Source organism: Anabrus simplex, chromosome X, assembly GCF_040414725.1.
Source record: "Anabrus simplex isolate iqAnaSimp1 chromosome X, ASM4041472v1, whole genome shotgun sequence".
Taxonomy (NCBI): domain Eukaryota; kingdom Metazoa; phylum Arthropoda; class Insecta; order Orthoptera; family Tettigoniidae; genus Anabrus; species Anabrus simplex.
In genome coordinates, this window is record NC_090279.1 from 7,335,208 (window position 1) to 7,351,726 (window position 16,519).

The 16,519-nt window shown below is 38.8% G+C and overlaps 1 protein-coding gene across 1 annotated transcript in view; it reads left to right on the forward strand.

Annotated features, from left to right (window-relative positions):
* LOC137503159 (uncharacterized) overlaps positions 1-15,865 on the forward strand; it is a 52,788-nt gene extending 36,923 nt beyond the window's left edge. The window contains exon 4 of the mRNA XM_068230634.1: positions 15,779-15,865. Within this exon, the coding sequence (XP_068086735.1) occupies positions 15,779-15,865 (87 nt within the window). The remainder of the gene's footprint in view (positions 1-15,778) is intronic.
* The last annotated feature ends 654 nt before the right edge of the window (positions 15,866-16,519 follow it).

A 16,519-nucleotide genomic window follows, 5' to 3' on the forward strand; every position in this document is an offset into this window, starting at 1 on the left:
TCGCATACGTAATTTGATGCCGAAATAAGCTGCCGAAAGCAAAGTTCAAACCGGGACAGATGGCCGAAAGAAGAATCTAATGACAAAATAACGTCATGATAAGTCTTGCTCACCAAATAATGCGAAGAATTATAGTCCAGATGGTAATGACAATATAAACGTAGCACAGATGTTCGGTGCTCCACCACTCCGAGACGAAGGCAGGCTCAATTTTAGAGTGGTGGAGGAGAGAATATATAGCGGTATGGAAGCGTCGAGATGAATAGAGAAGCTGAAAGCCAGCATGTTCCAGAAATAAGAACGTCATAATCAGGATAACACAAACGCACGCAGCAAGCGGAGAAGGCGATGCGTGGAGAAGGACGGGAGAGACACGGGATGGACGGAGTAGGCAGACGGCAGGTGAGCAGAGCAGTAGAGCGAGTGAAGCAGCGGCGTTGTGGTCGGAGAAAAGCAGCATGCGAAGGTAGGAATAGCACGGAGCATGTAGCGGAGATCGTAACACTCCCCCCCCCCCCGTACCATCCATGGTATACCCCTTGTTGGCCGGCACTTGCATATGTTTCTTCGACGATCATCTTTTACCTTTCGTATGTAATTATACTAACCTATCCATAACAGATTCACCTCATTTTTTTGAAGAACTGGTTAGGTTTCATGAGTTTTCTGATCTGTTATTAAATGCTGCATGAAAACTTGTGTTTCTGTCAGCCTACTTGTTAGAAACTACAGTAGAATAACCCCTTTTTGTCTCTGACAACTGAATGTGGAACATATCTGTGTTTCAGGATAAGCATTTTGCTTGGTAATGATTGAATATTACAGGAATAATGTGCACGTAGGTGTAATCCAGGCTGATTTAAATATTCTAGATTTTGTAATTCCCAGTTAAGTTGGGGTTTTATTCTTGATAGGGCAATTCTGACAAGATGCAAACTCCTGCAGGACTACATTCCGGCACTAGATTTCTTTTTCTTATTAGGTATGCATGTAGAATATTCAGTACAAATGTGGGTTGGATCCTCTAAATTCTTATTTGTGTGTGTGTGTAATGCAGGCTACTTTAAGTTTATTAAATTTGGTAATTCACAGCTGGGTCAGGGATTTTATTATCTATTACCAGGTAGGTGATTCTGATAAGACGCAGACTCCTGCAGGACAAAATTCCGTCTCCAGCTTTTTTTCTTATTGGGTATGCATCTTAAGTGTTATATATGAAGGTGAGTTGGATCCCCTAAATTATTATTATTATTGTCACCGAGTTTTCGTGGATAACAGAGAGGTGAAAGAAGGTGCTGGTTTGAATGCGTCTATCTACGATAGTCAAGGATTAATTTAAAACTTTAGAATAAAGGTTATATTTCTTTTCTGATATTAAATTTTAACAAACAACAAATTTTCAGGTACAGAGGTAGTTTATACAAAATATAAAAACAGAAAAACCTACAAAAGGTTAATTAAAAAATTCGAGCTCCCAGCTCCCTATTTACAAGGTCCCTACGCCACTACTCTTGCGTTTAGTTAGATAGGCAAGCAGACGAATTTCCCGGTTTGTTTTAGAGGAAATTTTAAATCACAATTTTCAAGAGCGGTTTGCTCCAAAGGTTACCAGTTATCGCCTTCCAAAGGCACCATTCAATATCACATAAATATGTATACATTTGAATAAAAGATCTTCAATGCCCTACAAATTTACTGAGGAGACTAGGCTCCCAAAGCCTTACAGCCTTTAACTTTTACACTAGTGATAAGAGCGTCTTGCTTAATCCTATTTACACTTTCTGGCCTATCTAGGCACAACCTACGTTTAACAAGACCATTTCAATTGATTACAGTGGCCCAAAAATAAAAAAAATATGGAGGCGGAAACTTGTGCTCCTTGAAATCAAAGATTACAACTCTACTTGGGCTAGTGGCCCGACGATGCAGAGGCTAAACCCACACAACTGAGGTGACTATATAGAGGAAATTTAAGTTACAAGGCTACAGATAGAATATGGTTACAAAAACATAGTCACCTCAAAAACAAGTTGATAGGGAACTCGAGAGGGTGTCACACTCTCTATTCCCGAATTTCAGTTAAGTACACTTGATTTACTCGAACTATTACACGAGAGGAAAGAGAAGTACACATACCTGCTGAAATGGAAAATGGTGGCCATTACCTTAGCTGACATTCTGCCTGACGATGGATGAGACCCCCGCCTCCTCTCTTAGCACACACACTCAATAGCACGATGATAAGTAAAACAAGTTAACTCGAAAAAGCGTAAGCTTTTATACCCGATAGGAAGGTTCGAGAAGGCTCTGGGCTAAGACCAAACACACCCCATCATTTTTATTGGACAGTCGAAAAGTTACAAAAAGCCTATTAGTGGCTGAAAAATAAATACAGAAAATTTTTGATTTGCCAGACTTCAAGGCTGGGTGGGATGAGTAAGAAGTGTTGAAAACCTGGTAGTATCAAAAGCAAAGAAAATCCGTTCAGTTCAGGAAACCTATAAACACAAAATTTCTATAAATTTCTAGTTGTTCCACTTTACACCAGAGTGCATGACATCAGTTGTTTAATAGAGACATCTGTGGAGAAATATCCGAACTTCTTGAAATAGCTGTTGACAACTATGATACACCAGAAAGGAACAAAAGAAATGCAGTCTATTTAGGACACCTAAATATAACACATAAGTCTATCACTTTAGTAGTGACATCTGTTGACCAACGTCCCAACTTCTTGCACTAGTTGTTTCAATTTTTATGTGATAGGTAGCGTTCTTCAATGCGCTTCATTTAAATGCACGCGGTTGAGGTGTACCTCCCGGTACAATTATCATTATTAGTGTGTGTGTGTGTGTTTTCGCACTTAATAGTTTAATTGTCTAGCTGAGTAGCTCAGGCGGTTAAAGTGCTAGCCTTATCTTTCTTATTGTGCATGAATGTTGAGTATTCAGTACGACAGCAGCTTGGATCTTCAAAATTATTATTTCAAACTTTTCAAACGTTCGAGTGTAGTTATTAAGACGTAAAGCGAATTTTGTTGTTGTCGACTACCCCGTGAAAGGAAGTCGAACTTGATGTGTTTCAATTAAACACACAAACTTTTAATGTACAGTCATTTAGTTAGCATGCTCGTTTCATGCACGTGTAAAGAAGCCACTGGTTCGATTCCTAGTCTGGTCGGTGGTTTTTTAATTTCTTTTAGCTCGAAGGTTGTGGGTTTTGATTCTTTAGCTGTTATGTTAGTTTGATTCCAAGGCGGCCTGATGATTTTTTATTTGCTCGCTTCTCTAATGTTAGTTACCAACTGATGTAAACAAGCAGGCAATTACACTTCTCCAGTGTTCAAATCTGTAGCCTAGAGCTCAATGCGCGAACAATAAACTTTTTAATCCCTGTCTTACTAAATAAGTTACTTCGAAGTCTAGTCAACTTGCTCGTACCGGCAATGTTCTTTTGCTGAGATGTGCATACTAGGCTAATTGCAAAAACAATGAACTTTGTATTTCATGACACAGCAAATATTTCCAAGTCTAATCAGAATGTTCTTGGAATCAATCTCTTTTTTTGCTAAGACGCACATATGTCACGACCTCAGTACAGAATTTGTTGCATTCTCTTTCCACATTCAAATGACACAGTTTGTGCTAATCGTTCACACTTAGTCTTCCGTGAAAGAAAAGCCCGTCATCGATTCCGGGTCGGGTTGAGAAATTTTAACATTTTTTCTTCTTGTGAACTTAAGACCTTTAGTTCTGACTCGAAGTTAGCTCCAGGTTTGAGAACAAAATTCAGCGATTGTTTTCTTTGCTCAGAATTAAAAGTTTTAATTTTTGGTGTTAGATATTTGAATAGCACTTCGGCTTTGGGTCCAAGCGAGCTCCATGTTCAAATTCTAGTTCTGTTGGTGATTTTTTCCTTTGAATCTTGTAACGCTAAAGCTAGGTGTTTTAGTGAAACACATAAGCTGTTAATGTACAGTCATTTATTTAGCATGCTTGCTTGCTTCCGAAGGAAATGAGTCCCGGGTTCGAATCCTAGTCGGGTCGGCGAATTTTTCATTCCTTGTAGCTCAAAGGTTCTGTGTTTTAGAATTTAATACACAATCATTTAGTTACTATGGTAGTCAGCAGTCCAAGGGAAAGATTGCAGAGTTATATTCCCAGTCGGTGTGGGGATTTTTAATTTCTCTCAGCTCAAACGTTAGGTGTTTTGAATTAAATGGGCACTTTCAGTGTGCAGCCATTTACTTAGCAGGATACTCAGCAGTTCAAAGGGATGTGCTCTGTCTTCAATTCCCGGTCACATGTAGTGCGAACCTTTTTTTTCCAGTTCTGAACACTTAAGTTTTAATCCCTTGAGTGATATCTACAGTATTATAAGCTACTATAAGCCTCCAGAATTCAAATCTTTGAGCTCGAATTGTTACAATAAGAAAATTGGGGTTCCAAGCACTGAATACCAACAGCACATTACGCATCCGTCTACATGCTAGCATCTTTGACTCTGCAGTCGCTCAGCTTGAGGACCTTGAGGTAGCTATATAAAGGTATGTCCCTGTGAATAATGCACATGCATTAAACCTTTCACCCTCTCCGTAGTTCCTTACCAACATCTTGTTCCAAGTTCAGCTCTTGAGCACTAGACCGTAGCTCATTCCCTTTTGCCCTTTAGTTTTAGCCCTTTTGCCATTTTGTCCTTTAGCCATTTAACACTTTTGCACATTTGTCCTTTGCCATGTTGATCTGTATCATTTTTGCGCTTTTGGCCTTTTGCAGTCACTCAGTTCCATGACCTGATGTCACCTTTCAGCGTTATGCCCCTATGAATATAGCACATCTATTGAGCTTTATACCATCTCCTTTGTCCTATTAAAATAATGGGAAAGGCCGCCATCCATTTCCAACCTCAGCTCCTAAAACCCATGGATCATGTCTCATCTTGTCTAGCTAGGTTAAGCCTGGGATCGAATCTCAAACTCGAGTCTATAACGCCCTTGTAAGGTTAAATCGGGGAACAAATCCATGCCTGATAGCTTCAGCCAGTAATCTTGGACATCAAACTTGTCTGTAAAGCCTAGGTTTGGATCCAGGGCCTGCGATGTTAGGCCCCGAGTCGAATCCGTGCCCGTTAGGTTGAGCTTACACTCTTGGCCAAGCCCTACTTTCAAATTCCCCCCCCCCCAAATATAATGTCATGTGAGGTTAATCATTTTAATTAGGCATAATTGTTACATTATGTATCTTCATGATTTTTTGAGAACTTCATGAACATTCGATAACTTATGTCACTCTCGCTATAAGAATCATGGTCGAATAACTGGAAGAATGATCGCTTTAGGACATTAAGAAGATTTGTCAACCTTATCTCCACACATTATAGAAGACAGGCAATAATGGTTTAAAATTTGCATTAATTAGATACGTTTTTTAATTTGACAAGCTCGGGGTTGTTGATTGAGCACAGAAAGTTATTATTACCTTAAACTGCGCTTGTCGCCTCATGTGCTCAATAATATATCTCCATAATGCAGTATTCGTTGCTACTTCCTCACCGAGCTCGATAGCTGCAGTCGCTTAAATGCGGCCAGTATCCAGTATTCGGGAGATAATAGGTTCGAACCCCACTGTCGGCAGCCCTGAAAGTGGTTTTCCCTGGTTTCCCATTTTCACACCAGGCAAATTCTGGGGCTGTACCTTAATTAAGGCCACGGCGGCTTCCTTCCCACTCCCAGCCTTTTCCTGTCCCATCGTCGTCATAAGACCTATCTGTGTCGGTGCGACGTAAAGCAACCAGCGAAAAAAAGCTACTTCCTCAATGATCATAAATATGAGCTATGGTACCATTCTGTCACTTGACAAAGCTAGGCTACTTCCTTTGAGCACTATCTGCCTTCTTAAATAGAGCATCCTATGTCATTAAGGCCTATTATTAACACTCGATCATTTACATCAAATTTCATTACTTTCGACATAACTTATATCATAAGTTTAGTCCCTAATATACATGAATAACATTTAGGTGACAATTTACACTTCATTGATGAAATTATGCAAGATGGGGTGTCATATTCTATAAACATTCACAAATAAATACATCGTATCCATCCCAATTCGTCTTTTAGGTTCTAAGTTAAACAAATTGGTCTATGATTTTTAACACGTGATTGCTGGTACACTACACTGTTAATGAAATTCAAATAATTGAAGACTTACAATATCAACACACTTTATCTGATAGAACTACACTCATGTTCGTAAAAAGCAGAACACCTTGAAAGACTAGAGACAGGAAGTTCATATTCACAGGGCATATTCATTGGTATATTCTGCAGAAACGATTAGCATTTCAGTCACCCAGAGTCGACATGTATCCCGTTGCCTAGTAGGCACTGGGTCCTCAAAGGGCAGTGATAACTTATTCTATGTGTGATGGCATCGACACGTTTAAGGCGCGAATGGTGCCCTGGGGTATAGCCATCCATGCTCCATTCACCTGGTTCCACAGTTCATCTTTGGTGGCTGGTATTGTATCACAGCGCCCCACCCGTCCTTTCACCATATCCCACACATTTTCAATTAGCGACGAGTCCGGTGATTAGGTGGGCCAAGGCAACAGTCTGACATTCTGTGACAACAAGAAGGCACGTGTTCGTACAACGATATGTGGTCGCGCATTGTCCTGCTGAAATAAGGCGTCTGGAGTGTCGTGCAGAAAGGGTATAGCTACGGGCCGCAGGATGTCATTCACGTAGTTCAAACTGGTAACAGTACGCACCAACTGTGATTTGTGGTTGTATCCAATAGCGCCCCACACCATAATGCCTTGAGTTGGCGCTGTATGTCTCGTGTGAATGCGCTCAATATGATCTCTCTCCCCCAGTCTGCGGCGAACCAAAATGCGGCCATCATTTTCAAACAGACAGAACCTGGATTCGTCTGAAAACACTGCCTGCTGCCATTCCTGTCCCCACTGACCTCGTTCCATACACCATTGCAGTGTAGCATGGTAGGCGGAGAAGTGGACGACGGTAACCCAGATCGTAATAAACTGGGACGGACTGTCACTCCTGAAAGTACGATATGTTACACTGTTCCACTGTTGCGCCAGAGACCAGGAGGACGCATATCTCTGCTTCAATGCCATTCGCATGAGGTGTCGACCTTCTCGGGGTTGGGGGTTCTGATTTGTGTTCTACAGCCTTCTGTGAACGTTCTATATACACCTGTTGCACTGCCGACACACTTCTTTGCACACGAGTTGCAATTTCCCAGATGTATCACGTTCTCTCATGCCCCCTTCAGACTCACTCATTTGACAGTACTTTTCTTGCATACGTCTGCGAGGCATTCTGCACGTCTGCTTAAGTCACACTGATCCACTAATATTGGTTTACAGCGAAAACGAGAGCCGCAGGCACAGTTTACCTGTCGATTGTGGTGCGTAGAGATATCGATGTGGACCTTGTGCCTGAGGGTCGACATGGTTCAAATGCTAATCATTTCTTCAGAACATACTAATAATAATGTTATTTGTTTTACGTCCCACTAACTACTTTTTAAGATCTTCGGAGACGCCGAGGTGCCGGAATTTAGTCCCGCAGGAGTTCTTTTACGTGCCAGTAAATCTACCGACACGTGGCTGTCGTATTTGAGCACCTTCGAATACCACCGGACTGAGCCAGGATCGAACCTGCCAAGTTGGGGTTAGAAGGCCAGCGCCTTAACCGCCTGAGTCAGAACATACTAGTCCACATGTACTGTTGATATGAACCTTCCTATCTCTAGTCTTTCAAGCTGTTCTGGCTATTAAGGACATCAGTGTATTTCAATCATTCACAAAATTTGCCAACACCAATAAGTAGATGAGAAGTGATAAGAATCTGTAACAACACAAAGTAATAGATAATATTATTTCAAGAATGAAGTCCTTCTGAAAAGGAAATTCATATTTAAAATAAAAAGGTACTTAAATTTTTACGATTGGAGTTGATTCAGTCCTGGCTGACAAATCTTACGATTGGTCCCTTTAGCACCCTTTAGGATGTGGTGGGATCTCCCTTCATAGTAGCACATTCCGGAAGGAATATACCCTGCAAAGTGCACCGTGATGAAGGTAGAGATTCCTGTTGCAAGCAGCATGATGATTCCCCTTGTTCCTTGTCTTACAGGCTTCTTGTAACAGTAGGCTTCCTCACACACAAACCCCCCCACACACACTGAAACTAAAACAGAACATTAATATGTGCTCCAACCATGCCTATTTAAATGTCAGTCGACACTTAACTTGTGGGTTCAGATGATTTATGCATACCACACGTGTTCTGGGATTAATGTTATAGTGGTCATGTCTTGCAGAAGGCGAAATAAAGTGTTCCCTTTATGAGACATCACGGCTAATAAACATCGCTTGGCGTAGAATATCTTGCAGAATTGTAGTGGGAAAACGAAGTGAAGTAGTGCTCTAAGGTAGTGTAGTATGAAACCAGTAGATTAAGTGCTGAGTAAGTTGAGCGTCGATTACACACTGCCTTTATCAGTTCTCAGTCTAGAATGTGTGATTAGTTGGAAACCAATCATAAATTATCTTCACGTCTTCCTTAAAAATCATGGCTCGAAACTGGTCTTGTGAATATGAAAACCTATGTCCAAATGTGCATGTAAACCTGGGGAAATTAAACACCGAATTTTTAAAATAAGGACTTGCTTTTTAACGTATTCTTTGAAATTACATATTAAGATACTCTCACAATAAGTATTGGAAGGAAAGAAATTCAAGCAATTGCTTCTTTGTGGTACTGAGCAACTGGCCGTTTAGCTATCGGTCTGCATTTGGGAGATGCTGGGTTCGAACCCAATGTCGACGGCCCTGAAGTGCATGTTTTCCATGGTTTCACATTTTCACAGAAAAAATGGTGTTACTGTACATTAATTAAGGCCACAGTTGCTTCCTTCTCACTAGTAGCCATTTTTAGCTCATCACCGCCATACGACCTATCTGTGTCGGTGTGAAAGGGAAATGGTAGAAACCGTCAAGTAAACAAAATGCTGTGGGTTATGTTAAATTAACTTTCAGTAGTAAGGTTTAAATTTATGATTATAACTGGCCACTGTTCTTTGACTGATAATTACATTAAAACTTTCCACCTCTTTGTCTCTTTCATAATACAAGGAAACTAAATATTATGTACATAGTCAATGAAAATTTACATTCTCCGAAGTTCCATAGATTCATACTTTAGGAATGTTTTTATTCAGTTTTGTATTTAGGATACATCTAAATGTGGCTTAGAGTTATTGTAGAATAGTTAGTTTATTAGTAAATATCATTCTATTTTATTACGTCTTAATCTTTTCATGGTATGGGAGATATCTGCTTGGCAATGTAGTTACTTCTATTGTTTCTGTTAACCTGCTGTAATTAGGATAATGTAAGTCTGGTTTAGAATTGAAGAGTATCTATGTTAATTAGTTAGTAAGTTGCTTGCTTTGGAATGGCCAGAAATCTCATGACATCAGAGATGTCTATGAACTTATTTACCAGGTTACATCCGGCAAAAATGGTATTGACTTCATTGTGTGTGCAAGCCTACAAGATAGATTTACTGAGGTTCAGCGCTATTCAGACAGCCTTACGTCAATTACACTCGACAGTGCATCCTCTCGAACTTGTGTTTTCTCTGTCACAATCTGGCTGTGATGACCTGGGTAAGGAACAACGTTGGCAGTAGCTACGAGATCATGTTGCAGCGTGTCCTGAAGATGAGTTTCCACTTCTCTGTGGTGATCATAATGCGCATGTTGGTCACATTAATAATTTTTATACCTGCCATGGTGGTAATACCTTCGGTATCTGATATGATGATGGAACTCATATTTTAGGTTCCACTTGTGGTGATTGCAGCAAGCAAATTGACCTTATCGTTGTTCAGCACCGTGATCTCCAACCTACAAAGGATGTGAATGTCATATCATCTGACTGTGTACCACCTCTGCATAAGGTAGGCATAGCGGATTTAATGACCTCTATGCATCGTAGAGGTGGATTGATAAATGCCCCCGAGAAGATCAAGTGGTGAAAGCTTCAAGACTGGAAGGAGACTCTAGCAGACAGCATAAATTTTCCTCTCGTTGACCTGAATGCAATTGGCAACATTGGACACATTCTACGGATCTTTCATTGCAGCCGTCACAGTAATATTCGGTACGACATAAACTAGCTCCTACTGTATTGAAAATCAAGCGTTCTTACGGATGATTCTAGTCCAAGAAGAGGTGAAGAAAAGACAGAGGCATACTGTATATAAATTGGCTTTCACAAAAGACTCCAGAACTAAGGGAAAGGATTTTCTTTGCCGAACGTATGGCTAAGAAATCTGAATCGAGGCGCACTCACTGTAATTACCTGTGTACAATGTGTATCAGAACTGTACTGACAAGTAAATCAGAGATGCCCTTCGTGTAATGTTTAAGATGATGGTGCAGTTGGATTGCCGTGGAAATGTTTCTTTTTCAGGAAATGAAGTATTTACTCTATTTGCTATACCAGAGAGTCAGCCGCTGCCCGTTGCTGTGCGTCAGAATAGGCAACAGAGGGGAAGTGAAAAGTGGGAGACAGAGGTAATGCTCGGTGAGAATGGACAAGTTTCTCGATCATTTCGCATAGTCGCTTCCGAGCTCCGGTAGCCAGTGTACAGTTTGTTCTACAGAAATGGACTACTATGTGATCCCCATAGAAAGAGAAGACATACTTGTGCCAAGAATACAGACAGCTTTCCAAGTCGTTCGCCACACACTACACATCCTGGACAGAGTCCAGAGGTCACTAACTACTACACCATTGTGAACTATGCACCAAAATAGGAGGGGGTCATATAGAACTTCTATTGTAATCAAACCGTTGGGCGTATTGATTCCTTCGTTTAGTATTTCATTGAATTTACAATGTTGTGAGTGAAGGATCTCACAGTCGCGATGCGGCAGCTTTGCATCTTCGAGCATGTTAATTAATAATGAATATTACTGCGACAAACAGACGGGAGGACAAACAATCTGGTGCTTTCCTTGACTGACAAGTGTGTCGATGTCCATAATCCTGTAGACTGCTCCTTCGGGCGATGGGTGAAACATCCTGGCGAAGATTACCGAACACGTAGAGGTCCTCTTCTCTCTTCACTGGGTAAGAGCTGAAACTGACACAAAGACTTTAGACTGTGTTCTCGCACACAACCACGTGGAAAATATCGAAGAACAGTACGTAACTTGGTTCTGCTTCACTCGACGACTACCAGAAGATAAGAGATGAGAGCGTTTATTCCAAAACACAGGTATTTAAGCATTTACCCGGGTGGGTGTGTCTCCATGTCGTCTCGTAATTGGACATCGTACTTTCACCTGTTAGGTTCTCATAAGTCTAGATAATACTGTCTCTGCTAATTAGAGCGGCCTTGAAAGTTTCCCAGTAGGTCACATGACTCAGCTGGCTGGTCGATTGAATAATCAATACTGCGCTCCCTGCCTGTCCAAACCGGTTCTCTATAAGAAGACACGACTCTATTGGCATAAACTTATAATATATCACCCTTAATGAAAGAATGATAACATCCCATTTCCACATACAAGAAAATGTGCATTGTAGGCCAAAGTTGAAGGGGACAATACGAAAGTCAATTCTTCGAAATACTGATTAGTGTATGTGTGAAGCAGCTATAGCAGATGAATGAATAATTAGTGTAGTAGCACCATGTGTATAAAGAAAATGTGCTAAACTAAAAAAAACAATAATTACACACTAGTCATCTTGTCTGGTGTTGCATGCAAGCACCTTGAATGCATTCTTCCTGATTATATTATACATATCTACGAAATTACCAACTGTTTCGATAGAAGGTTGTTCTGGTTTCAGAAACATTACTCCACTGAAGCTCATCTTGTAGATTACAGCAGGATATAGCAGATATATTGGTTTCACATGGTCAAATGTGTCACGATTGACATATCTAAGGATTTTCATAGGGTAGATCTCGGGAAACTACTGACAAAAAATTAGTGTGGTTGGGATAGATAAAATAGTGGCTAAATGGGTGACTATAAAGACGTGGCCAAATTATTAAACAGTAAAAAATTGTGAATTGGGCACATAAGATGTTACCAATTTTTAAGTTGATGACTTTCGACTTGGTATGCATCCCGTTAGCTTCCGTGGGTGACTTGATTATACTGGGCATACCCTCAAACAGTATTTTACACTGACTCTTTAAATCATCATCATGACACCAGATCTGAACGAGCTTCTCAGTAAAGCCAATTTTTGTCGTTATATTCGTTTGTCGGACTTTTCTTTTCTATTGCCCAAGGATGTTCTATGGGCTTCATATCAGGACTGTTTCTAGGCTTTGTGGCAAGGAGGCCCATCTTGCATAAAAATAAATTCACTTTGGCCAAACCACTCTTGCACCTGAGCTACCAAACGGGTTCTTAATGCTATATTGCTCACGTCTCATAGTTCCTTCTACAATATATAATCGTCCACAGCCGTACCAAGGAAACACACTCCAGACCATCGCTAAAGTTTGATGCTTCACTCTCTGCTTCACTCAATCTGGATGGAATGCTTCTACTCCTTTTCTTCTGACACATTGACTTGTCTCTTCTTTGGGAGGAATTACATATTAGTCACTGAAACAAACCTGAAATAAATAAATAAGCCTAGCATTAAATGCAATAAGCTGTACAATTTGAAAGAATAATTTCATATATTTACTGTACTGTACGGTTACACTACTTAAATTGGGTTAAAATGGAATAATGAATGATAATTTAGAAATTACAGTAATTGTCATGGACTTGCCTGTTTCCATTGATCAGATGACCAATTCTGGAGAGTCTTAGCCCATTGGAACCTCTTTGCAGCCATAGCAGGAGTAATCTTCGCTCTCCTTTGAGGTCGTCTTGCTCTCATTCTAGCATTAAACAGCTCTCGTCTCTCAGTCCTGGCTGGTTCCAATGACCCATGTTCTTCTAATTTCTTACATAAATCCAAACTAGTAACCTTGCAGTTGTTTACTGACAAATTAATCAGTTTTGCTTCCTCCTTGGGGTTAGTTTCTTCTTTCGCCCACAGTTTGCAACACGTTGTTGACAATTTGTCTTCCCCTTATCTTCACATTTTAAAATTCTACTTACAGATTGATGTGATAGATGCAATCTAGAATCGGTATCTTGCTGTGAATAACGTTCCTCAACAAGTAGCTCTCTGACAATGCCTTTCTTGGCGAAAGGTCCTTTCGTCTCCCCACAACCTCAACATTTGACCGTTCTCAAGAACCAATATTAAGAAATATCAACTGAACTCGTGGATAGTATCAATAATGCATGTAACTTACAGAATGCACAGTCTTAACAATAGGTCACATTATTTACTTCCATACAGCAACAATATGCAGATATAGACAATAAACAACAGAACATGTTCACTAATAAAAGTGACACAAAACCATGTGAATAATGAAATTACATTATGGTTCTCACTGTAGCCACTGTATGAAAAAATACAATAGTGTGGACAGGGATATACCAAGTGGTAACTTTACCACCAAAGGCTATAAAGGCCAATAATTTACATAAAGATAGAAATATACCTTTTACCATTAAAATTTGGCCTCGTCTGGTGTATTTCAAAAAAATAGAACTCAGAGCATTAGAGTAGGTTAAGCTTTATTTGATCCTGTAACACTTATGGGATTGGGTCCCATGGGATAGTATTATGAGACCTTTATTTTCTGATATATATAAACAATTTGATTAATGAACTGAAAAAGGTGATGAGGCTCTTTGTAATAAATAAGTTTCAGGATTGTGAGTAACTGCATAAAGGACCTTGACAATATTGTAAGGTGGACATCGGGCAATGCTGTATTGGTAAACGGGGTGAAAAGTCGTTATGTGTTTCACAAATAGAAAAAGTCCTCTGTGGTTTAATTGTTGTTTTGATGGGGTGAAAGTTCTTCATGGGAATCTCTGTAAGTACCTAGTTATTCATAATAAGTATATATCTTCATTGTGGTAATCATATAAACACATACAAAATAAAATTTACAGGTCTCTTAATATGTTCATGAGGTTATTTAGGGGTTATAAAGGAGAGGGCATATAAATCTCCAGCAAAACCACAATGAGAATATGAGGTCATCAGCAGTATTACTTGAGAACGGGAAATAATCCACAGAAATAGTTCCATATCTTGTGGGTGATTTCTAACAAAAGAGTTGTGTTACAGGGATGTTATAAAGCTCCAGCTGGGAAGACTTGGAGAAAGGACTCAAGCTGTTCGATTAAGCAGTATATTCTGAGATGTCATTGGAGAGATGGTTTGGAATAACATTAGCTGATGAATACATTTAAGTCATGTTCTTTTAGTGTAGGAAATGTCACAACATGAAGATAAGTTGGAATTCATGGGGACAAATTTTGGAAAATGTTCACTTATAGGAAGATGATTTAGTGATTGAAATAATTTACTATGGGAGTTGTTTCATATATTTCCACAGTATTTCTCTATACAAACAACCAATAGCCCTAAATGCTGTTGTTTGATTCATTCATTGATTGGGACATTGACTGATTTATGTTTTTTGGTCTTAATGTGATGTACAGAGAGGGATGATGGATATTTCTATGCTTATGATTTAAGCATTGTCCACTTGTTGGGAAAGTAGTGGCAATAATGTGGGATTATTTGATATTACAGTGAAGTGTTTTCGGAAAGAAAGTGTATAGGAACATGGAAATGAACAAAGAAGTTACAAGTCCAGTCGGTATAGAAAGATGGGAACAGGGGAATGTGAACATAAAAGGATGCTAGTTGCTTTACGTCGCACCGACACACATAGGTCTTATGGTGACGGCATAAAAGGATGAAGAAAGTAGCTATTCAGTGTGGAAATAGGGATCAACAGAAAGAGAAACACAAGCACGGGATGTTATTGGGTAATGATTTGGAGATAGTGTTTATTATTATTTATTTTCCTTAAATTGTACATGTACACATACACAAAAGTGCCTCCTCCCACACATGTATGTGTAAACATACTCTGGTAAATATTCACAAATATGTAGGTAATTTTAAATTTACATATTTGCAAATGATCCTCCTTTTCTATGCTACCTTGTCTACTGATATCCTACACTGTGTTCCTTTTCATGTTCTTATCTCTCTTTTAATTTGTCTGAAAAGCAGTGGCAAAAGGGACCAGGTTAAAACGCAGCAGGTCATTATGCAAGTTAGGTTCCAAAAAGGGTAAAAAAAATAAATAAATGCAATGTAAATTTTAATTTAATAGAAGTTGTATACTATTATTTGAACTAATAGCACAAGTTGTGTATGTGTTGATTATGTTTGTAATACAGAAGATGTTATGAGTAAAATTTTGTAAATTATATACATTTATTAAGGATGAGCTGCGTGCTTAATAGTAAAGAAAGCGTATATTGTGTAATACTGTATTTTAGGAAATTGTCTTCTTCTGTGTTCTTTTAAAATTTATTGCTTGATAATAATGTATTTTTGTGTACCATTTGCCACCAAGGTAGACACCTCTCTTGTATTTAGATGGATTTTGAATAGATTGTTCCTTTCCATTCTTATATTTTTAAAATGAGAGGTATATTAATTTAAATCTTTATTGTGTCACTATGAAATTTATTTTCTCAGCTGTTTCTTGCTTAGGCCTATATATTTGTACTCCCTTACTTCTTTACTCTACTTTTCTTATTACTTATAGCATTCCAAAGATACTAAGGAGGAAATATTCATAGAAGAACATACCGATGATCAGCTGTTGCCATACATCAAAGAAGAAACAAAGTAAGTACACTACAAATCCTATATTATAGAATATGTCGTACCTATTCACAGTTGTGTTCAGTGTTGGTTGGTTTATCTCCCAAAAACTGGCCATTTTCGTCAGTTGAATCCTTTCTTTACAAGGTTTCATTTAAATGCAAATATCTTAAAATTCTGTTGGTTAAAATCATCTTAAATATTCAAGAACTTTAAGATCATATTTAATGTACCATCATGTAGTTTTATTGAATACCGGTATATGTCTACAAAAAGAATCTCTGGTAAAGCTAGGTAATTTGAAGTGTATTTGTTTACATTACCTTTAACCAACATTTACTGTCTCTTTTACTGTCTCTGCATCATTAGTTCATCACATTCTTATCATCTGAAATGCCATCTGAAACTATTGTCTCCAGATATTCTGAGTAAGTTTTTGTACGTTCACACCAACAGTGACACACAGAAAAAGTGATGTTTGTAGATTATAAATTAAATCTACAAATTCAGAATTGTTAAGTTTTATGTACATTGTGATATTTCGAACTAACATAATCATTCTCATTAATCAATACAATGATGGCTGAGTTCAATAAAGTTATAACTCAAAGAATGTCATTTTAAACTATTTCGTTAGATTCCTTTTTTTATGATCATTTCTGCTCTCTTGTGTGTTAAGTCA